We start from the raw sequence: 24,534 nt of genomic DNA on the forward strand, positions 1-24,534 counted from the left end.
GTAAGCAGCTCGTGAAGGAACACAGACTGACTGAATGACACTTTCATAAGCAGAATTTCTCAAATAGACATCGCTGAACTCCAGCTTACTTGTTTGTTGGTGTTTTCAGATCAGCACGGTTGCCAGATTGCAAAGATAATGTAAAACACTGGGTAGAAACTGAAAAGTTTTGTGTTTTGTCAAAACAATCCACATGGATCTGCAAAAACGACTAAAAATGCTGCATTCTGCTGCCAGGCCAGTAGATGGCGATGTCACTTAGTAAAGAAACACGAAACGCCTATAGACTGAACATGTAACACGCATGCGCATTACATGGAGACGATAGTTTTCAAAAACTTGCACTTTGAAACCTGTTTTCAAAAACTTGTGTTTTAAGGCCTCCAAAACGCCGTTAAACGCCGAAAACTGTGTAAACTGAAAGTGACTATATAACTGATGCCGATTAATGCTTTTGTTTTCTCCGATGTAGACTGCATTGACTTCACAGCACTCATTAACGAGTAAACACATTCCAGTTTGAATTCATGGAGAAAAAACCCCACTAAAACATCAAATGTAGACTATATTATTCTGTATTATACAACATACATAAATCGCCCAACAAAACACTTGTACTGAAGGACACACGCTTCAGACTGATGTGGTAAATGTATGCTATTGCAAATGATCCTCTTGCTAATGACATTTTCTTTACTCACTTGATTGCCCTTGAAATTTCATTGAAATGTGACATTTCATTAATGAAGCATGTTGCATACAAAATCCACATCTGCTCAGCAGCTCAAATCATACATTTTTAACTTTGATATCCATGTTAGTTTTGCTCGAAGACATGATATTTGTAAAGTGGCCTGGTTAGATTAATAACATCAATGCTAGAACATCACAGATGTTAAATTACTGGAGTAAATACTACTTTTTTAATTCAGTGTGTTACTTGCCATTTGTTTTTAATGAATTGTGAAATTTACAAGCAATTTCTGAGTGAAAATTGTCTCTACACCCGTTTTTTCCCATTGTACCTCTTTGGTTAGTTTGTTTATGGAGTTAAGATGCCCTGAATTATCATGCATTAACTGTACTGATATTTGTTCTTCATCTGCAGTTATGAAGATGGAAGTTGTGTCCACGCAGCAGCGCTCCATCTAAATTGTTTGATATACTTTAAAAAGCTCTTAGTACTGATGACATTCCATTCAAAGCAGTTTTCCTTTTATCCCGGTGCCGTGTTCAGTCACTCAACCTCTTTTTACTCCTCCCGTCTTCCTCGTCGTTCCTCTATCACTCTTTCTGCCCCTCCAGCCCATCTCTCTCCATCTCTTTTCTCTGACAGTCTCTCTCTCTCGCCGCACCGCTCTAATGAAAAAAGATCTCTCCAGCTCGCTCTACTCAAGACGGAAGATGAAACCTAATGGCTTCTCTTCTCTTCTCTTCTGGAGACAGAATATATGCACTGACCCCCTGATGGCAGAGATTCATTTCATCAGCAAAGGCTTCTGTTTGCGATAAAGCCCGAACAAAACCGCAGCTACATGTCCAATAAACAACACCGCAACAAGACCGACCAAAATGGACTAGTCTTGTTTGCATTGAATTTTGCAGATGTAAACACTCAACAGCACACTACATTGTTGGGTTCTTGGCTGTTCGATTTAATTGTACACTATGGGAGGAAAGAAACACATTCTGAGTATGCAAAAATAAGTGCTTTTCAATTGTGCATTAAGGTTATTTCCATCTAACAGGGAACTTTAGTTCTAGAAAGTAACAAACAAATGTTCTTCCAGTAACGTTAATAGAATGTTCGCTCAAAGTTATCTGGTGTTTTTTTTTTTTTTCTGATACATTTTAGTTTAAATGTTACTAATTGTTTGAGAATGCTTGTTTTAGAATGTTCATGTTCAAAAGTAACATTTCCATAATGTGTGCAAAATGATCAAATGGAATGTTCCCTTAACGTTCGCTTAACCGATGTAGATGTTTTGAACATTCAGAAATTTTATAACTTCATGGGAATGTAGAAAAACATTCTTAGAACATATTTTTGTTTGCTGCTTTTCTAGAGTCATCAATAGAATTGTAAAAAAAAAAATAAAAAAAATAAAAAACTGACTGTTTTCCAATTGGTTGGAGAAACAAATAGTCCCGCCCAAACTTACAGTCGAAACGCTGCTTTGTGAAGCTTTGAAACCTTTGCGAATCATTTGATTCAAACCAGTGATTCGGAGCACGTATCAAACTGCCAAAACCACAAGATTTCAGTAAACGAGGCTTCGTTACTTCACTAAAGACATGTTTTATACATTTGTAAACAACTTTAATGACACATGTTTGTGTAAAATATAAAGTTTTAGTTGCTTATTGGCCTGATTAACCAAGCTCTCCACAAAACAAGCCCTACAATTTAAGAAAATAGCACTGTGATACCAATGATACCAGTTTTTATTGGTAAATATTATACGGACACTTCATATTTAATGTTATTAGATTTGTTAATTGCATTTAATAGATCACACTTTTACTAAAACATTTGCAATTGGTTTGTATGAAGGTGTTATAATGCATGGGCAGAGAATGGCATTTTGAATCGTTCTGAATCATTTATAACAGTTGAATCATTTTGAAATGTTTTGAAGCGTTATAATGCAACATAGCATTATATACTGAAATCATGTGACTTTGGGAGTTTGATACATGCTCCAAATCACTGGTTTGAAACAATTGATTTGCAAAGACTTCAAAGCTTCATGAAGAAAGTGGTTCAATTTATTCAAAGCTTCAAAAAGCGTTCTTTTAATGCAAAATTCTGCTATAGCGCCTCTTGTGGCAAGACTGAGAATGCAACCAGTAGAGTATTTCAATGCCATCGATCTACCAAACGAGGTGAAATCAGAGAACATTCAGAAATAACAATTTTATAACTTAATGGAAACATTCTTAGAACATATTTTTGTTTGCTGTTTTTCTAAAATCACCAACAGAATTGCTGTATTCCAGTTCGAAACACCGCTTTGTGAAGCTTTGAAACCTTTGTGAATCATTTGATTCGAACCAGTGATTCGGTATCAATATTATGTATCAAACTGCCAAAACCACAAGATTTCAGTAAACAAAGCTTATTATATAACTGATCTATGTAAACCCATGAACCTGTGTCTATCAGATCTGTCTTATACATTTGTAAACAACTTTAATGACACATTTGTATATGTAAAAACATAATAATCTCTTATTGGCCATAAAACAAACAACACAAGCCCCAAATAACACATGTTATATGGACACGTCATATTTAATGCTATTAATTGCATTTAATAGATCACACTTTCAATAAATCATTTGAAATTGGTTTGTAAAAGGTGTTTTTATGCATGTTTTGAGAGTGAGGCATTTTGATTCGTTTTGAATCATTTATAAACAGTTGAATCATTTTGAATTTTCGAAAGGTTTTGAAGCGGTTATAACAAAGCCTCTGAAATTTACTGAAATCATGTGACTTTGGCAGTTTGATACACGCTCGGAATCACTGGTTTGAAACAATTGATTCGCAATTGCTTCAAAAGCAATTGATTCAAAGCTTCGAAAAGCTTTGTTTTATGTGAAATTCTGCTATAGAGCCTCTTGTGGCAAGACTGAGAACGCAACCAGTTGAGTGTTTCAATGCCATCAAGGCGAAATCAGTGTTCTAAAATTTCATTTCACCAAACTCAGATGAAGGCAAAGGTCATAAAAGGTCAATGTAAAGCATGAAATGTTATCAGCATCACAATGAACAGAGCACAAAACATATCTCCTGTTTATACCACTCATAGAGCAAAGCTTTTCAAAAAATGATTGGTTTTACCATCGCAAAACACGAACGCCTCAACCAGAAACAACCTGAAATTTAGTGCACAAATAGTACTGAACATAACCGCTACATGGGTAAAGAAGTTTGCTTGAGAAAGAAATGGGAATAAAATGGCAGTCCATCATGCTGGTGTCATTTAGTGGAGATTTATTGACTAGCACACTCTATATTCACCCGCTCGATGGGTGTCAATAAAGAAATGAGATCTCGAAATGAAAGAATGGTTGATTTAATGCATTGTGGTAGCTAAAGAAATTGCATGCATAGATTCATACGGCTGCAGAACGTCTGTCATCCATTTTGTGCTGGTCCCTGATGTCCATTTTAAGTGGCTTCTTTTGTAGAGAGCCATTAGAAGAATGACCAGGAACCGTGATGGAGTTGAGCTGAGTTCAAACTCTGCCCTGTTACTGCATCCCATTCCAGTTTCAAACTGAGTTCAAGAGGCAGAAATGTTATTTAAAGCCCTGTTATATAAAAGAAGATACTGTGTTTTGTTTAATCTCTCAAAAATATATTTTAGTATTATGTACTCTTATAATATTTATTCATAGTTTTCATTTATTCATAGTTTTCATTTTCATTTTGTTAAATGTTTTATTTTTCTTATTATTTAGCTTTATTTTATTTCAGTTTTAGTTTTATTGATTTTAGCAAGACATCAACTTATTTCATTTATTCTTTTATTTATATTATAATATTCTTTATCTAGTTTTAAGTTTTTTATGTTTATGTTTTCACTTAATAAATAAATAAATAAATGAAAATTATAATCTAATCTAATCTAATCTAATATAATATAATATAATATAATATAATATAATATAATATAATATAATATAATATAATATAATATAATATAATATAACATAATAGTGCATACACAATTGAATTAATTGGACCTATTTTTATTGATATTAAATTATTATATTATATTATATTATATTATATTATATTATATTATATTATATTATATTATATTATATATTTTTATATATTATATTATATTATATTCCATTAGATTATATTTCCATTTTTTATATATTATATTATATTATATTATATTATATTACATTATATTATATTATATTATATTATATTATATTATATTATATTATATTATATTATATTATATTATATTATATTATATTATATTATATTATATTATATTATATTATATTATATTATATTTTTATATTATATTTCGATTTATTATATTATTTTATATTTCCATTTTATTTAAATTAATGTAAAGAATTTTTCATAGTTTTAGTTCCAAAACCACTAGCAAGAAATAAGATTATAGTGAACTATAATTCTATTTTGCACTCTTAAAGAATGAGAATTCCAGTGTTGTTTCCCAGCGTTTCTGAGCTGTTCCGTAGATTTCATGGCTTTATTAGGGAGTTTCCACAGATGGCAGATTTGACGACACTCCTGATATTTCTTTATAGCCCTCAGAGTCTGTGTTAAGCAACAAAACACCAAGTAATGAGCTCTGGATATGAGCAGGAGGAGGAGCAGTGCGTAATGGACAAACAAAGAAGCCACTGACAGAGAGAAACGCCACTGATGAATTTACCCACAAACCCTCTGTGGCACTGCTGACTGACAGCGACTGATGCGTCTACATCATCTCTCGGTCTTACAATGCAATTAGGGAATGGTTAGCAGAGACAAAGGCCTGATGTGGTCAGTTAGTCGTGAGGGAAACAGAGTGTTTGATGATCAGTTTGTGGGTCAAAAGCAGCGATCGCTTAATTCATCTATTCATTCTGTGACACTCGAGCAGAGACCGTATGAGGACGAGTCACGACACTCCTGCCACTCAACTAAAACAGCCAATCACATTACTGGTAAAGACATCAGCTGAAACTATGCATACACATAAAAGTTAAGTGATTTATACAACTGTACAGATTCATAAATCACAGCAAACTGAAGACACACAAGCTTAACTCTTCACCCAATTCTCTCCTGAATACCAAATATGGAGCTTACATGCCTTTTTAATTATGCAAAACCTCATCTGCATATTATTTACATATGCATATTGCCATCTGATGATTCTACTGTTTATATATAATATGTATTTATAAAATAATAAAATAATTGTTATTAAAAATAATAATTTATTAAGTAATTAATTAAATTTATTAATATTTATGTACATATTTTCATTTATTTATTATTTCTTAAATATTTTATATATATATATATATATATATATATATATATATATATATATATATATATATATATATATATTAATATTTCATATTTATATTTTATATTTATATATAATTATTAATAAAGTATTGGTTTTATGTATTATTTATTAAATATTACGTATATTAAATATTTAATACATATTTTGAATATATATATTTAATACATACAAAATACATATTTTTATAAATATTAATAATTATGTATAAGAACTGAGCTAAAATTTAAAGTAAAATTTATGATACATGATAAATTTGAGCTTGACAAACAGTTTTGGAAATATTGCTGGCCAGTTTAAGTTAATAGAGAGTTCTTGACTAGAAAATAGACACACACTAATACCAAACAATGCTTTTGTTATGCTAAGAAACAAAAATGCATAATGCACACACAAAATTGCAATTAAACTGACCTATTTTTATTGATAATTTTCAGTACTGAATAAAAAAATATTCATAAATAGACACTTCATTTGACTTCATATGCCATCCTAGACCTAGATCTCATTGCAGTGCATTATGGGATTGCCTGATCTACAAAGGATAAATGTAAAGCTGCTATTTTTATAAAGCCATGTATTTAGTTTGGAACAGCTTGTGCGTCAGGAGCGCACCTATGACGCCTAACAATGTCTATGTAGGCAGCGCACTAGGGACTCACCGAGGGCATTTGGCTGGACAGCAGGTGTCCGTCCTGGGCGAGCATGTTGGACATCATGAGGGCGGGCAGCTCGGGGTAGGAGTACGGGTTGATCAGGCCGTTGTGAGGGATGGAGTGACACAGGTAGCTGGACTCGGGGTCCATCAGGTGCAGCAGGGGTGGCTCGGGGTGATTCGGGGGGGTTATAGGGGGGATCTCGTAGTCCTCGTCTCCCCCCCCTCCACCGTTCCCGCTGCCCCCTCCCTGTCCTGAGTAATTCTGCTGCGGGAAAACAGAGAGAATCATTCAATCTTCCTTTGAAGATAATGTAAATGGCGTTTGGTTGCCAGAGAATAAAATAAAAAAATAATAAATAAATAAAAAAAAAAAATAAAAAAAAATAAAATAAAATAGTAAAACTTACATTCAAATAAATAAAATAAAAATTTAACGTTTTATTTTACTATTCAAATAAAACAAAATATAATAAAATGACAACTTGTTTTCAAATACGATAAAAAACAACATAAAATAAAATAAAAATACAACTGATGTTCAAATAAAATAAAACAAAAAAAATATATAAAAATTAAAATAAAAATGCACATTCTAAATACAATTCATTAAATAAAATAAAACCAATTTAAAAAAGTCTGATCAATCCCAAACCCTTCTGTAAGTATGAGCAACAGTAGACATAAAGCTTGCCTAATTACTTTGTGAAGAGAGGCATAAACACAATTATATAAATATTATGCAGTTAAACAAGTAAGAATCACTTTTTTGGACGCGTATAAGTTGGCAGCTTACGATCTGGCTTTGGAATCATGGAAAGTTGCTGGAAATACGGCATTATCACAATCAGCATTTGGAAGCACAGATCATGTTTTCATAGCACTAAAGTTTGCGATTGGCTCTCGTGTTTTTTCTCGTTGCCACGGCGTCCGTATCGATGCTCGTGCCTCTCATCAGCCGCGTCAATCTAACTTTGGACCTGACAGAGGAAGTATGCAATGTTAGATTCAGGAAAAAGGAAAGGGAGAGAGAGAGAGAGCTTGCCGGGGTATTCAAGAGGGAATGAAAAGCAATTTTGTAGGAGGCGATCTGACTGGAGCCCCGTCCATAATGACTGAGTCAAATTAATCATCAGAAATAATATTCCGCTGTCAACCATTCAAGAGCTTTTTTAATAGAATTTTTATGATTCATGTCTGCCCGTATACATCAAACAGTCAGTTCTGCAACATTTCAGAAATCAATTCAATATCATCTTTGTGTTGCCTGTCATCTTCGCCTGGAGAACGGCCATTTATCTTGCAAACAAATACTTTTAGCAAATACGCGGCCATGGAAGAGGAGAGAGACAAGGATTGTGGGACCTCAGAGTTCACCTTGCCGTGCTGCATTACTCAAATCACAAAGTTCTCCTAAATATATCATCCGCCGAGCGTCTCCACAAGGATAAAACGCTAAACGATATTTTAAGAAAGAGACTAACTCACTCAGAAGAACATATTCATTCCTTACAGACTTAAAGCTACTGGATCTTGTTTGATTCATGAATTTCCAAGGCCTTTAAATGATCAACATGATAAAAACTGTGCTGAAAAACCTGGATTTTTAACAAGTAAACGCCAGAATAACTCTTTTTTCTCAGAATTGCGAGATATAAAGTTGGAATTGCGTGATTTAAAGTCGGAATTGCATGATATTAAGTCGGAATTGTAAGTTAGAAAGTCGGAATTGTGAATAATAAAGTCGGAATTGCGTGATTTAAAGTCGGAATTGTGAGTTATAAAGTCGGAATTTCATGACAAAGTCGGAATTGCAAGATATAAAGTTGGAATTGTAAGATATAAAGTCAGAATTGCGTGATTTAAAGTCGGAATTGCATAATATAAAGTCGGAATTGCGTGATTTAAAGTCGGAATTGCGTGATTTAAAGTCGGAATTGCGTGATTTAAAGTCGGATTTGCAAGATATAAAGTCGGAATTGTGTGATATAAAGTCAGAATTGTGTGATATAAAGTCAGAATTGTGTGATATAAAGTCAGAATTGTGTGATATAAAGTCGGAATTGTGTGATTTAAAGTCGGAATTGCGTGATTTAAAGTCGGATTTGCAAGATATAAAGTCAGAATTGTGTGATATAAAGTCAGAATTGTGTGATATAAAGTTGGAAATGTGTGATATAAAGTTGAAATTGCGAGATATAAAGTCAGAATTGCGTGACAAAGTCGGAATTGCATGATATAAAGTCAGAATTGTGAATTATAAAGTTGGAATTGTGAATTATAAAGTCGGAATTGCTTGACAAAGTCGGAATTGTGAATTATAAAGTCGGAATTGCTTGACAAAGTCGGAATTGCATGATATAAAGTCGGAATTGTGAATTATAAAGTCAGAACTGTGAATTATAAAGTCGGAATTACATGATTTAAAGTCGGAATTGTGTGATATAAAGTCGGAATTGTGAGTTATAAAGTCAGAATTGTGTGATATAAAGTCGGAATTGTGAGTTATAAAGTCAGAATTGTGAGTTATAAAGTCAGAATTGTGTGATATAAAGTCGGAATTGTGAGTTATAAAGTCAGAATTGTGAGTTATAAAGTCAGAATTGTGAGTTATAAAGTCAGAATTGCAAGATATAAAGTCAGAATTGTGAGTTATAAAGTCAGAATTGTGAGTTATAAAGTCAGAATTGCAAGATATAAAGTCAGAATTGTGAGTTATAAAGTCAGAATTGTGTGATATAAAGTCAGAATTGTGTGATATAAAGTCGGAATTGTGAGTTATAAAGTCAGAACTGTGAATTATAAAGTCGGAATTACATGATTTAAAGTCGGAATTGTGTGATATAAAGTCGGAATTGTGAGTTATAAAGTCAGAATTGTGTGATATAAAGTCGGAATTGTGAGTTATAAAGTCAGAATTGTGAGTTATAAAGTCAGAATTGTGTGATATAAAGTCGGAATTGTGAGTTATAAAGTCAGAATTGTGAGTTATAAAGTCAGAATTGTGAGTTATAAAGTCAGCATTGTGAGATAAAATATCGCAATTACCTTTTTTTATTTTTTTTTTTATTTAGTGGTAGAATCAAGCTTCCATAATTATCCATACATCATTATTAGGAAAAATCCTAAGTATCAAATATGATCATCAGGCTTTTGAGGAAGGTTTATTTGTTCCTCTCTCAATCATTGTTTGCATTGCATTGTATGTTTTAAAACTACAGAGATTTGATCATATAATCTTACCAAGACATATTATTGGCAGATATTAATATTTAGATGTATTTTATGTCAGTAGTCTGTGATATACTGTTCTCATCTAAAGATCTCATTGATTTACATTATCAGCATCAGAATTTCATCTTTCTGTCCATATAAATATCAGCATCTGCACCAAATTGCATATTTCTGATCTGCTGTTTTTTCCTCCTCGAGTTTGAGTTCCATATATATCATACTAAATGAGCCACAAAAGCATGATGACTCAAAAATGACAGTCAGGCTTTACAGGGTTAATGGAGTTCTCATTTCTGCTTCATGCAAGAATCAGATGTTTCTCCATAAAATCCTGAGGAAAAGTACCTCACATTACAGTCTTATTCTGAGGAGAACAATCTGACTGATTATTTGTTCTCATTTTTTGGTTGAAGATACAACCTGGATAAGAAAGAGATCTCATACTGGCTCAAAGATGAGCAGATATTCAGCGTAACTCATCCGAGGTCGCGCTATTCCTACAGTAAACGTCCTGCGATGTGATTTGCTCTGGCTGGATATTAATCTTCCATATAGTTCTGCAGCCCTTTGAAGACAGATGTCTTTGTAGGCTTCAGGGCCTCCCCTGTTATTGTCCGCTCTAATGGATGTGAAAATGAACATTTCCTGAGATTCAATTTCCCTCATAATTGTTGGAAGGAAACTAAATTGTGTGTTGTAAACAGTGGGGAGAGCGGCTATTGTGTGAAGAGAGACTGTCGTCGGGTCCTCAGGAGAATTCTCCGACAGTACGATTACACATTCACCTCTTTAAACATGAGATGAGATGAACCTCGGTCAGTGTCAGCAGATACAAACACTGCAGTACCATAGTAAAAACTGGAAACAGAAATAATACCTTGTAACAAAACCACTCGGATTGTAATATTGTGGTACACTGATATATACCGTGGTACACCTTAGAACATACTGTGGCCGTACCATGGTACAGCAATTGGTACTTTAAAATATACTGCAGTACTGATGTATTTACATGATACTTCTACGTCTATGTGCAAAAATACCAAAATACAATGTTACACAATACACTACTGTAGCACTATACATATGTCCAAAATACTACAGTAATAGCATGGTCCACATCTAAAATACTATGGTAAAACCATGGTACACATCTAAAATGCCACAGTCCAAAATATCATTGTTTTTTCATGGTATACGTCCCAAATAATATGGTAGTACCATGGTGAATGTCAAAATACCACAGTAATACCATTGTAAAATCAAAAATACTATGGTAATACTATTGTACAAACTTGCATGAAGAAGTAAATGTCAAAATAGCATGGTAATACCATTGTAACCATCAAAAATACCATGGTAATACCATTTTACATGTCTAAAATACCAATGTAATACTATGGTACACATTCAAAATGCCACAGTATTATGGTCCAGGTCCAAAATATCATGGTATTATCATGGTAAATTGCAGAAATCCCACAGTAATACCGCAGTAAACAAACATGTCCAAAATACCATGATAGAGCCATGGTGCATTCTAAAATACTATAGAAATATCATTGTACATGTCCAAAATACCACAGTAATACTGTGGTATACATCCAAAATACAATGTCTATACATGTCTAAAGGATAATACTGTGGTACATGTTTAAAATACCATGGTAGTACTATGGTACAAATCCAAAAATATACCATGGTGCACATGTAAAATACCATGATAGTGCCATTGTGCACTCTAAAATAATATGGTAATAGCATTTTACATGTCCAAAATACCACACTAATAGCATGGTATACATCCAAAATACTATGGTAATACCATTATACATGTATAAAGGATAATACTGTGGTGCATGTTTAAAATACCATGGTAGAACTATGGTACACATCTAGAATAATACGGTGGTGCACGCCCAAAACACCACAAAAGCACCATGGTAAATGCCTAAATTACCACGTTAATATCACAATGCATGTCCGAAATCCCACAGCAGCACCATGGAACTTTCTGGAACTTTTTTTTGTAAGTCTACCATATTCATACACTTAAAAAAGCATCATACGGTACTTTGGACATGGCACCATGGTACATTATTGTAAAGAAATCGCCGTGAGCAGATGCCAGATGATGTTTTAGCAGATGCACTATTTTAAATGTGGAATTTGCTGAAATGTGATGAGATCTGCAGATGAAACTCCATTACCTGAAGCTCCATTCAGAGCGGCTGACTCATCACACCTCTCCTGCGCATGAAAGGCAGCGCTCATCAAATCCGTCCACGTCATGCTGATTTTAAGGATAAATGCTAACAATGGACTCAGTGGATGTTTTGTGGTGAAACCAGGAAAGGACGGGACGTTTGTCAAAAGTAGCAGAACGTCCTTGACGATAAAATGTAAATCCCAAGGTTGTGCCATGTCGAATGGTTCGGGAAAAATACATAATTCATCCGCCTCACTTCAGGATGTGATTATATGTATTACACATTTAATGCATGTAGAAGCTGCTCTTCAAAGATTCATCGCAACAGTTTGGTAATAAGACAAATGTTTTTTCCCCTCTTTGTTTGCCACTTTTTTCATTTTCTGCTCCTCCTCAATCTCTCCATCCAATTTTCAAGGATATTAGAACTCAATTTGGATGCAAGATGGCGTTTGCATTGAGTTTGAGGGTTTCAATTTGTAGCTTTCATTAACTGAAGAGGGGACGCCACTTTGAAAGCAACACTATCAAATTCTTGGGAATATTTACGACGCTCAAAACATTTGCTGGAAAGTCGACTCAAACGCACACATTTGCACACGTGATCGTATGCAAACGCACACAAACCGAACGCCTTCTGTTTTCATAAACAGATGAACGGATAGTTGGTGTAAATGATGGAATAATGAAAAGAAGAGTTTTTTTCTCAGGTTGGGAAGGCGTCCAACTATCTCTGGCATCGATTTAAAGCCATTGTACGCTGTTGGGCTGATTAGAAATCCAACCATATGAGCGTGCGAGCTTCAGTCTTAACACAACAGATGCCATTCAGACATAAATCTATTTCGATCTGGCTTATTAAGACCATTATATTTCCACTTTTACATGAAAATCTGAGTGTTTGCATGTGCAAAACCCAACTTCACGACTCTGAAGTGCATCTAGATATGGCTCGGGTTCCTCCTTCAATGTGGGATTTTTTCATGCTTTATTGAAACTCATGCATCTGATCACTTAAATCAGCAAGACGAACTCTCCGTTTCAGCATTTCAGGTATCTTAAAGCAGAGCATACAGCAGGAAAACTTTCTGCAGAGACATGATGGAGTGCTTTGAATGTTATATTAATATTCACATTTATTAAAACTCAAATAAGCTGCACAGCTTAACCTGCTGTTACGTAAAATAATATTTCTGAATTAGTAGAATGTCTCGGAGGAACACTTACTCAAGTGCAAATAATAAAACTCTGGAAGTTTCTTGTTTGGCGAGGCAAATGTAATGTGCTTGTGTGTTTAAAAGCATAATGACAGATTTTTCTAATAAGCATTTTTCTGTAGACCTCCAGCGACATGCAGTGATGGATGCATGAGTGATCTAACCTAAAACACATCCCCCCACAAACCCACCGAACGACAGACAAAGAAAGACATTTATCTGATTCCCATTCACTCTGTGTGTGTGTGTGTGTGGATGGGTGGCTTTATCAAAGACGATGTTTTTGGAGCGTCATCTGTTTTTATTTGGCTGACGGACAGCAGCACCATCATAAATTACCCAAAGACCAGACACACGTAGTGACACACAATCGTTCCCAGAAGTGAGCTGAAAATGACAAAACCTCCTTATGGGGGCAAATTCAAAGGTAAAAATGCAGTGAATAATGAATATAAATGCATGCATTTTTAATTCTAAAAATGTAAAATGTTATTTAAGCTTGTAATAGTTGCAGCGTTTGCCAACTGAAGTAAAAAATCACTTGAGAAACCACCCTAGCAACGGTCCTGTCAATCATCCAGCAACCAAACAGCAATTTTGCATGGGCCCCACTCACATTTCCTCCAGAAAATGCAAAGATATAATCATCATGAGCTTTATTTATGTGTGTCTATATGTGCGCATGTACAAAGCTGCAGCTTCCACGACAGTGGATTGGATTATGGGCGTCTGCAGCTAGAGATAATTAATAAATATCCGTCTAAATGGAAGCTAATTGCAACAGTCACACACACAGTCTTATTCACCCATAAATAAAGTGAATGTGCAGCCTACATACCATCTGCTCCAGTCTACATTATTCGGAGAGCATGTGGACGAGGCGAAACATTTAACCTTCAATGTGTTCACTCAAACACCATATGCTCAAGCGCCAATTTACAGTCTGAAATATCCAGAAATCTTTACATTCTCATCAACCGAGTTGGACCTAGTCGATTTTCTACAGTTCAATAGCACTTGAAGGAAATGTCTAGCCCCACTTTCTTTTGTACCTCAGTGTCGGCATCTCCTATAGGTGTATGTATGAACACACACCGTTCACAACAGTATCATATCAGTCTGGGTCACACAAAGAGGAGTCGCATTACTGTAACACAACACCTGGACTAACCGTTACGACTGGGAATGGAGAAGCGCTTCATTAAAAAAAAGCAAATACTTTATGGAGTTCTGTACTCAGTTCTGTAACATGCCAATGCAAACAAAACACCACAATAGGACAGGCAATATAAGCATCAGAGTGGTTGTCATGGCGACTAGCATGTTATTTTCTGCCAGCTGTGCATTGTAAACCGATTGCAATCGACTCAATGTTTTAATTAAAAAGTCTGCGGAAACACATTTTTCATGTTATATGTCATATGCTGCTTTGCAGACACTTCTGATTTTGATCATCGCTCTTATTCTTATAGTTAATACTATTGAAATGAAACAAAACATACAATTTTTGTTTTGAAACATGCACAATAAGACCAAAAACATGCATTAAGAAAAAAAGATACATTTGCCGTAAGAACGATTTTTCTTTATGAAATTAATACTTTTGCATTGAATTATGGAAGCTTGTTTCTGCCATGAAATAAAAAAGGTAATTGTGACTTTTTATCTCACAATTCTGACATTTTTCTTGTAATTGCAAGTTATATCTCACAATTCTGACTTTTTTTTTCTCAGAATTGCAAGATATAAAGTCAGAATTGTGATATAAACTCGCAATTCTGACTTTTTTTTCCTCAGAATTATGAGATTTAAACTAGAAAATTGTGTTATAATGTCCAATTGAGAGGTAAAGACATTTTTTTCTCAGAATTGTGAGTTCTCGCAATTCTGACTTTATAACTAGCAATTGTGAGTTTATATCTTGCATGTTCTAAGAAAAAAGTCAGAATTGCATGTTATAAAGCTAGAACTGTGTATTAAAAAAACGAGAAAAAAGTCAATAAAGTCTAACTTTATATTACGCAATTCTGACTTTATATCACACAATTGTGAGTTTAAATCTCGAAATTCGGAGAAAAAAAGTCAGAATTGTGTTTAATTTTTTATTTTTTTTTTATGTAATTTTTAGTGGTGGAAATAAGCTTCCATAATGAATTGATCAAGAAAAAAACTGTTCTTTTGAGCTTTCCATTTACTTTTTCACCACTGATAATAATCAGAAATGTTTCTTGAGCAGCAAATCATCATATTAGAATGATTTCTGAAGGATCATGTGACACTGAAGACTGGAGTAATGATGCTGAAAATTCAGCTTTGATCACAGATATAAATTACATTTTACAATATATTCACATAGAAAACAGCTATTTTGAATCATAATAATATTTCACAATTTTTACTGTATTTTTGATCAAATAAATACAGCCATGGAGAGCAGAAGAGAGCATTAAAAAGTTTTTTTCCATTTTTTCCCGCCAGAATTCCAGAAAACAAGGCAGAATAACAACGCATGATTGACCTCTCTGGGCTTCTGTATCACGTCAATGTTTTTGTAGTTCCATTTGTTGCCACTAGTAGTGCAGAAATGACTCGCCTACCTGTAACTAAACATTATGACACCCAACATTTGTCCAACATTTCACAGGGAAATGTTCTCATCTTCCTGTCACGTCGGTCTCGTCGGATTGATTGACAGCTTGTGTTCACTTAACTTTGATGTTGCATCATTTTTCAGTGTTTTATGAGGTGTGAAGTATAATGAGTCGACAGGAAGGATCAATAGATGAAAACAGAAACATATATATATATATGTTTATTCTGTGTCTTTGTCAATATCAAAAAAATACTGATATGATTCATATAACAGCTATAAATATTAAGATGATTCAATCATGGTGAAAAAGCGAATGACACATTCACGCTCTGTCATTGCACTCCATTTGAGCATTATGAGAATTCTGGGAAATCTCAGGTCATTATTACTGCACACTGGACTGGAAGAGAAACACAACGTGAACGTTAGAGACAGAACGAGAGCGGAGGGGAATCAAACTAATGATGAACAAACAGGTCACAGCCACGAAGCTGCTTCGTGACGTGACATCAGGCAGATATTCAGACGAAACGGAATTGAAATATATATGTGACGTGTTTTTATGTTTTTATGTGACTAACTGCATATGGCACGTGATAAACTGGGTTCATGAGGAGTTTATAAGGGATCATTAATTGCTAATCAAATCAAAACCTAGTGAGCTGACTACCTAGAGAGTATTTTAAGGCAGTGTTGTTTTAGTATCATTCAAGAAGGTATGGAACAACATCATGCTTTTAAGACACCCCGTTTTACCCAAAGTCAGGATCAAAAAAATCACTCTTTACAGTTTTATCTGCCATCTCAACAACATTTCAGGTCAAGTCAGCAGTCTGACAATACAAAAGTCACTTTAGCAACGTGGTCTCAGGCACAGCCAGAATGTTTCTCAGTTTATAACAGCAAAGGATTGCAGTTATCTTCAGATGTTGTCACGTGAGGACGCATTAAAAGTGACAGTAAAGATGTTTATAATGTTGAAAAAGATTCCATTTCAAATAAATGTTGTTCTTTCTATTCATCAAAGAATCCTGAAAAATAAAATGTATAACGGTTTCCACAAAAATCTGAAGCAGCGCAACCGTTTTCAACATTGATAATAATCATAAATGTTTCTTGAGCAGCAAATCATCATATTAGAATGATTTCTGAAGGATCATGTGACACTGAAGACTGGAGTAATGATGCTGAAAATTCAGCTTTGATCACAGGAATAAATTACACTTTACTGTATATTGACATTGACATTTTAAATTGAAATAATATTTCAAATTTTTACTGCATTTTTTATCAAACAAATGCAGCCTTAAAAGAGAATATTTTATTATTAATGTATATATAATTTTAATATGCTGATTCATATTGAACTTAATCTAAAGTTCTTCATTGGTTCATTTAATTTGTTTAGCATTCTGTGCTGAAAATGGTGATGTTAATGACATTTTTAAGGAAAAAATGCAATGTTTTCTCATTAAATAATCACATCAAAAGACACCAAGATCACAGAAGCTTCATGGCATCCTTCAAATAAAGTTTCGTTTTTGTTTTGCACAGGGAAAATGTTGCTACAGTGACGTTTCATCTTAATCTGAAAGAAAAACTAATGACTAAAGTGTTGTGTGGGGAATTAGTAAAGTAGAGCAAAATGAATAAACAAAAAGCACGCAAGATATGAGCAGTTGAGGAAATGTTTATCTGTCTGCTTTAAACACTGTGAGCGGTGAAACGCTTTCACTGTATGATATCAAGGATGAAATCAAAAGTGCTTTCACTGCCATCACTATCACTCACGGCACAAATGAAGGATATCAGAGGACTTGGCAACACTCGAATAAACACTCGGATACATTTGTTAACAGTTCGGTGTCAGAGAAATATTCCAAACAGCCAAAGACTGATGGGGTGGATCTCATGAAACCACACGTCTAGCTCATAATTCAGCCCTAAAATTAAAAGAAAGAAGCAAGAATCACATTTTGCATAAAGCGAATAAAGCCTACGTTCAGACTTTTTGCATTGTGTGATATTATTTTCATGATAATCAAACATATTTTCCACCAAATGATCATTATTTTAATGCATTCAAATGTTTTGCATTTTTCAGCAATGCATCTCATTAAATTTTTTATTTAAATCAGCATTGCAAAAAACTGCAAAATGCATTTTCCCCTTAAAATGTAAAAGCATTACACAAATACTACCAAAATGCATGGAACTGGTCTGTTCTGATGGGTCACGAACAACAGGGAAAAAACAATGCCGAATGCAAATAATAAAATGCAACTAATATTGCATTACAGTAATGAGAGTTTGAGGCTAAATGTCCTTAATTGCATGAAAATAATGTTATGCAATGCAAAAAAAATCCTAATGATCCTCAAATTGGCTTCATTGTCTTTATGCAAAATATAAATGGCATGGTGAAATATGAGCTGGACATGTTCTGGAGGGTTTAATGAGATTCGGCCAATGATCAGAGACTTTCAGGGCGGTTTGTGAGAGAATGTGAGTTTTGCTGTGGCATCAAATCTGGCCGTCCAGTGATCTCTCTCGCCTTTTGTTTTCTGACAGACTCTCTGCTTGCTCAGCAATCGACTATAGAAATATTTTGGCAGGCTCGCGCTTTGTTTTCATTTCACAAAAGATGTGTGGTGGTAGCGGGGCGAGGGGGCAGGGCGGACGGGCCATCGCACTCTCTCTCTCTCCCTCACTCTCTCTCTTTCTTTTCAATCTAAACAGCAGGAGGAAGTTGTAAATCATAGTAATGTACTCAGCCATAATTCGGACCAGCAGGGAGAGCAGCACACACACACACACACACACACACACACACACACACACATGCATTTCTCCTCCATACGGCGGGAGTTTACAGTCGGCACAAAGATGCTTTAATCAGTGCAAACGAGCCAATGACACCAGATCCCCAATCACAGCCAGTCACAGTACAGCGCAAACTCAATCACGGACGCACATGGAAACACAGACCTCCCTTATCTGCACTGGACTTTTAAAGGGATCTTGATATTTTCACTGTACATTCATAGACATATTCTAACCAGCCCATCTAGACTGTTTAAGAGTTAGTCAATCAGAACAGAGGTCATTTGCATATAAAGGAACAAGCATGTGATATGATGTCAATTACCACAGAAAATAATTACAGTACAGTGATGCATTTAGAAAGTGTATGGGGCAAGGTAAGATAAGAGCTTGTATTAATTAAACTGTACATAAAATGTGCTTTTTGTGCATTGAAGTTGTCTAAATCCTCTCATTAGTAGTATGATTTCTGTTCTAGCCACTTTCAGTTATGCATTTTTCCCTACTGTATGTAAACGGGATAGTTGCGTTACGTTACATCCCTGTCTGGTATCCTTGCATATACGGTAACACATGAAAGTGAACAGGTTTGCCAACATCACATTATCATGACGAGAGTTATATAGATTATAACCTTGCACAGACAAGGTTAGTAAGTGATTTTATTCTACTAGTCTCATGATAACATATATATCATGTTTAATGATCATCCCAATGCTTCAGAGACTTCCTTCTCATAGAGTAAATGGATATAAAACTGCATAACAACAAAGTTTGGTGCGTGAATTGACTAACATTTAGAAGTTTGTCAAACTATAATAGTATATAAAGTATTATATATAGTAGAGTTGCACGATTCTAAATTTAGAATCACAATTGTTTAGTTTCAAACAGAGATCACGATTCTGAAGAGACAACTAAACAAAATAACAAATGTTTAAAATGTTTAATGAATGTGAATGAATTATTTAAAAAAATATATTTTTAATGACTCACTCATAAAGACTTCACTTGTTTCATTACTCGATGAATCAGCATTTTTGGACAAATCTCCTGAATTAATGATTCAATGATTCACTCACAAACACTTCACTTGTTTCATTACTGGATGGATCAGTGTTTTTTAACAAATCTCTTGAGTGAATGATTCAATGACTCACTCATTAAGACTTCACTTGTTTCATTACTGGATGAATCGGTGAATTTGAAAGAATCTCTTGAATGAATGATTCAGTGACTCACTCATTAAGACTTCACTTGTTTTATTACTAGATGAATCAACATTTTTGAATGAATCTCTTGAATGAATGATTCAATGACTCGCTCATACTTGCTTCATTACTGGATGAATCAGTGTTTTTAACAAATCTCTTGAATGAATGATTCAATGATTCAATCACAAACACTTCACTTGTGTCATTACTGGATGGATCAGTGTTTTTTAACAAATCTCTTGAGTGAATGATTCAATGACTCACTCATAAAGAATTCACTTGCTTCTTTACTGGATGAATCAGTGAATTTGAAAGAATCTCTTGAATGAATGATTCAGTGACTCACTCATTAAGACTTCACTTGTTTCATTACTGAATGAATCAGTGTTTTTGAACTAATCTCTTGAATGAATGATTCAGTGACTCGCTCATACTTGCTTCATTACTGGATGAATCAGTGTTTTTTAACAAATCTCTTGAGTGAATGATTCAATGACTCACTAATAAAGAATTCACTTGCTTCTATACTGGATGAATCAGTGAATTTGAAAGAATCTCTTGAATTAATGATTCAGTGACTCACTCATTAAGACTTCACTTGTTTCATTACTGGATGAATCAGTGTTTTTGAACTAATCTCTTGAATGAATGATTCAGTGACTCACTCATTAAGACTTAACTTGTTTCATTACTGGATGAATCAGTGTTTTTTGAACAAATCTCTTGATTGAAGCTCTAATAAATAGCATAATAATAATAATATATAAATGACACCAAAACAATACTGAAAGAAATGTGTGAAAGACTCAATGATAGTCCTTCTGTAAACATCTACAGTTCTTTAGTTAGTTTTAATCCTATGTGAATCCTGGCCCTGACAGTTCAGTTTTGGATCAGTATACATGAAAACTTTCTCAGTTCTCGATTCCTCATCTTCACGACGCCCTCGTCACCCTCAGAATCCCTCTTCTGACGTCTCAGATCTGCAGCCAAATGCTCCTCTGGAAGAGTTTTCTCAGTCTTTCCTCTCACATGCCCGCTTTCTCTAATCACAGGCCTACTTGGCAACCAAAGCTCCGGGAAGCAATCAATAAAACCTTGTTACTCTAATTGTGAGATTATAATCTTGACCGCGACGTCTTCTGAATACTCAAACAGCGAGTCCATTAGAGACATTTCCCAGCTACTTTCTTCAGCCAAGAATGCAAATGCAAAGACTAACATTTGAGCTGCGCTATCACATTGAGATGAACTTCAGCTGATAAAGGATGAGTAAATTGACACAGTGGTGGAGGAACGGCTTAGCATGCTAATCAGAGGCAGTGTTTTCAAAATGAGATCACGTTTAAAGGGATAGTTCATAGGAAATTCTGTCGTTATTTACTCACTCTAATGTCATTGTACACTTGTATGCTGTTAATTATTTAATATAAATTATGCACTATATTTATGTGTCAGGAAGACACCGATCAGGCATAACATTATGACCACCTTCCTAATATTGTGTTTGTCCCCATTTTGCTGCCAAATCAGCCCTGACCCGTCGACTTGTTTGTTCAGCACATCCCACAGATGCTCGACTGGATTGAGATCGGGGGAATTTGGAGGCCAAGTCAACACCTCAAACTCATCGTTATGCTCCGCAAACCATTCCTGAACCTGAAAGAGGCCACAGGCACCAGGAAATACCGTTTCCATGAAAGGGTGTACATGGTCTGAAACAATGCTTAGGTAGGTGGTACGTGTCAAAGTAACATCCACATGGATGGCAGGACCCAAGGTTTCCCAGCAGAACATTGCCCAAAGCATCACACTGCCTCCGCCGGCTTGCCTTCTTCCCATATGGATCCTGGTGCCATGTGTTCCCCAGGTAAGAGACGGTTCTGATGCTCACGTGACAGGGGACAGCATGGACACCCTGACTGGTCTGCAGCTATTCAGCCCAATATGTGTGTATTCTGACACCTTTCTATCAGAACAGCATTAAGTTCTTGAGCAATTTGAGCTACAGGAGCTCGTCTGTTGGATCGGACCACACGGGCCAGCCTTCAATGAGTCCCATGACCCTGTCACCGGTTCACCACTGTTCCTTCCTTGGACAACTTTTGATAGATACTGACCACCACAGACAGGGAACATCCCACAAGAGCTGCAGTTCTGGAGATGCTCCAGTCGTCTAGCCATCACGATTTGGCCCTTGTCAAACTCGCTCAAATCCTTACGCTTGCCCATTTTTCCTGCTTCACTTGCTGCCTAATGTACAGTTGTGGCCAGAATTATTAGACCCCTTCATAAATATGATCAAAGATGACTCTAAAAATAAATCTGCATTGTTTATCCTTTTGATCTTTAATTCATAAAATTAGCAAAAATCTAACCTTTCATTGAAGGAAAAGAATTGAAAGTGGGGGAAAATAACATTAAGAAATAAATGTTTTTCTCCAAAACACGTTGCCCACAATTATTAGCACCCCTAGAATTTTTTATGAGTAAAATATCTCTGAAGTATATTTGCATTCATATTTACATTTTTTTTTAGCTCACCGGGGTGATCATGAACATGAAATTGTCCAGCCAGGACTTCCTGTTCCACAGGAGTATAAACATGAGGAAACACAAAGGCCAAATTCCCTTAATCATTCATCACAATGAGTAAAACCAAAGAATATAGTTCTGATGTGCAACAAAAGATTGTTGAGCTTCACAAAATAGAAAGTGGCTGTAAGAAAATAGCTGAAGCATTGAAAATCCCCATTTCCACTAACAGGGCAATAATTAAGAAGTTCCAATCAACTAAACATATTACAAATCTGCCTGGAAGAGGACGTGTGTCTTAACAGTCCTAATGCACGGTGAGGAGGAAAGTTTGAGTGGCCAAAGACTCTCTAAGGATCACAGCTGGAGAAATGCAGAGATTAGTTGAGTCTTGAATCTCAGAAAACCTAAAAAAAATGATCAAACAGCACCTACATCCCCATAAGTTGTTCAGGAGGGTTTCAAGAAAAATCCTCTGCTCTCATCCAGAAACAATCTCCAGCATATTCAGTTGTCAGACATGACTGAAACTTCAAACGGGACCGGCTTCTACGGTCAGATGAAACTAAAAAAGAGCTTTTTGGCAGCAAACCCACCAGATGGGTTTGGTGCACACATGGATAAAAAGTGCCCCATGCCCACAGTTAAATATACTGTTGGATCTTTAATGTTGTGGGCCTATTTTTCTGCTGGAGGTCCTGGATATCTTGTTCAGATACATGATATCATGGATTCTATCAAATACCAACAGATAAAAAATCAAAACCTGACGCTTCTGCTAGAAATCTTATAATGGGCTGTGGTTAGATCATCCGTTGGGACAATGATCCAAAACAAACATCAAAACCAGCACAAAAATGTGTCACTGAGCACAAAATGAAGCTTCTGCCATGACCTTCCCAGTCCCCTGACCTGAACCCTAAAGAAAATGAGTGGAGTGAACTGAAGAGAAGAAGCACTAACATGGAGCTGGGAATCTGAAGGATCTGGAGAGATTCTGCATGAAGGAATGATCTCTGATCTCTTCTCAGGTGTTCTCCAAACTCATCAGGCGTCATAGAAGAAGACTCGGAGCTGTTATCTTGGCAAAAGGAGGTTGCAAAAAGTATTGAATAACAGGGTGCTAATAATTGTGGGCAACGTGTTTTGGAGAAAAACATTTATTTAATAATGTTATTTCCCCCCCACTTTCAATTCTTTTCCTTCAATGAAAGGTTAGATTTTTGCTAATTTTATAAATTAAAGATCAAAAGGATAAACAATGCAGATTTATTTTTAGAGTCATCTTTGATCATATTTATGAAGGGGTCTAATAATTCTGGCCACAACTGTATCCCACCCACTAACAGGTGCTGTGATGAAGAGATGAGAGTACATGAGAGTAAGTAAATAAAGAGACAGAAGTTTAATTTTGGGGTGAAAAATTCCTTCTATATTGCTTAAAAGTATATAAACTATTGCTTCTACTCTTGCATTGGAATTCGCTCATGAAAAAGCGATGGAAATTCAGCAGAACATCACACAGACGGAAGGAGCATTGATGTTTTCTCTTCGTAATCAATTCTTTCCCTGTATCTGTCTGTCTCTCTCATTCTCAGTTCCATTCAACTCTCTCCTGTCTCTCTCTCACTTGTTTTTTTTTTTCCGCTCTTGTTCAGCCGCTATCGATCGTTTGAGTTGGCTGGAGGTCAACCCTCGGCGGACTCCAGACTCTTTTGTTCGCGGTGGTTACCGTGGCGATCCTCCGTGACCCTGAACACACAGAGGGCTCGTTAGGGGCCAAGCGGAGACGATCTCTCCCCTACAATCAGACGGGGTCAAAGGTCGCAGGAGGACAGCTCAGTCAACGTAAATGTGAAGACTCCTGGGAACGACGCGGCGCCTGATCTGAGACCGAAACGAGTGTGTGATGGACTGGCCTTGTGTGTGGTAATTCAGGGGGGGGGCTGGATCAGGATCAGACCTGTTTCCATG

At 35.5% G+C, this 24,534-nt stretch overlaps 1 protein-coding gene across 14 annotated transcripts in view; it reads right to left on the reverse strand.

The window, feature by feature from the left end:
* Window positions 1–24,534, reverse strand: part of tox2 (TOX high mobility group box family member 2) — a 187,821-nt gene that overhangs the window by 44,536 nt on the left and 118,751 nt on the right. For 10 of the 14 annotated variants that reach the window (XM_067373447.1, XM_067373448.1, XM_067373444.1 and 7 more), the window contains one exon: window positions 6,743–7,003. In XM_067373447.1, the coding sequence (XP_067229548.1) occupies window positions 6,743–7,003 (261 nt within the window). The remainder of the gene's footprint in view (window positions 1–6,742; window positions 7,004–24,534) is intronic. The other 4 variants (XM_067373449.1, XM_067373446.1, XM_067373458.1 and 1 more) reach the window with 1 other exon arrangement.

This window comes from Chanodichthys erythropterus, chromosome 21 (assembly GCF_024489055.1).
Source record: "Chanodichthys erythropterus isolate Z2021 chromosome 21, ASM2448905v1, whole genome shotgun sequence".
In the NCBI taxonomy this organism is placed as follows: Eukaryota; Metazoa; Chordata; class Actinopteri; order Cypriniformes; family Xenocyprididae; genus Chanodichthys; species Chanodichthys erythropterus.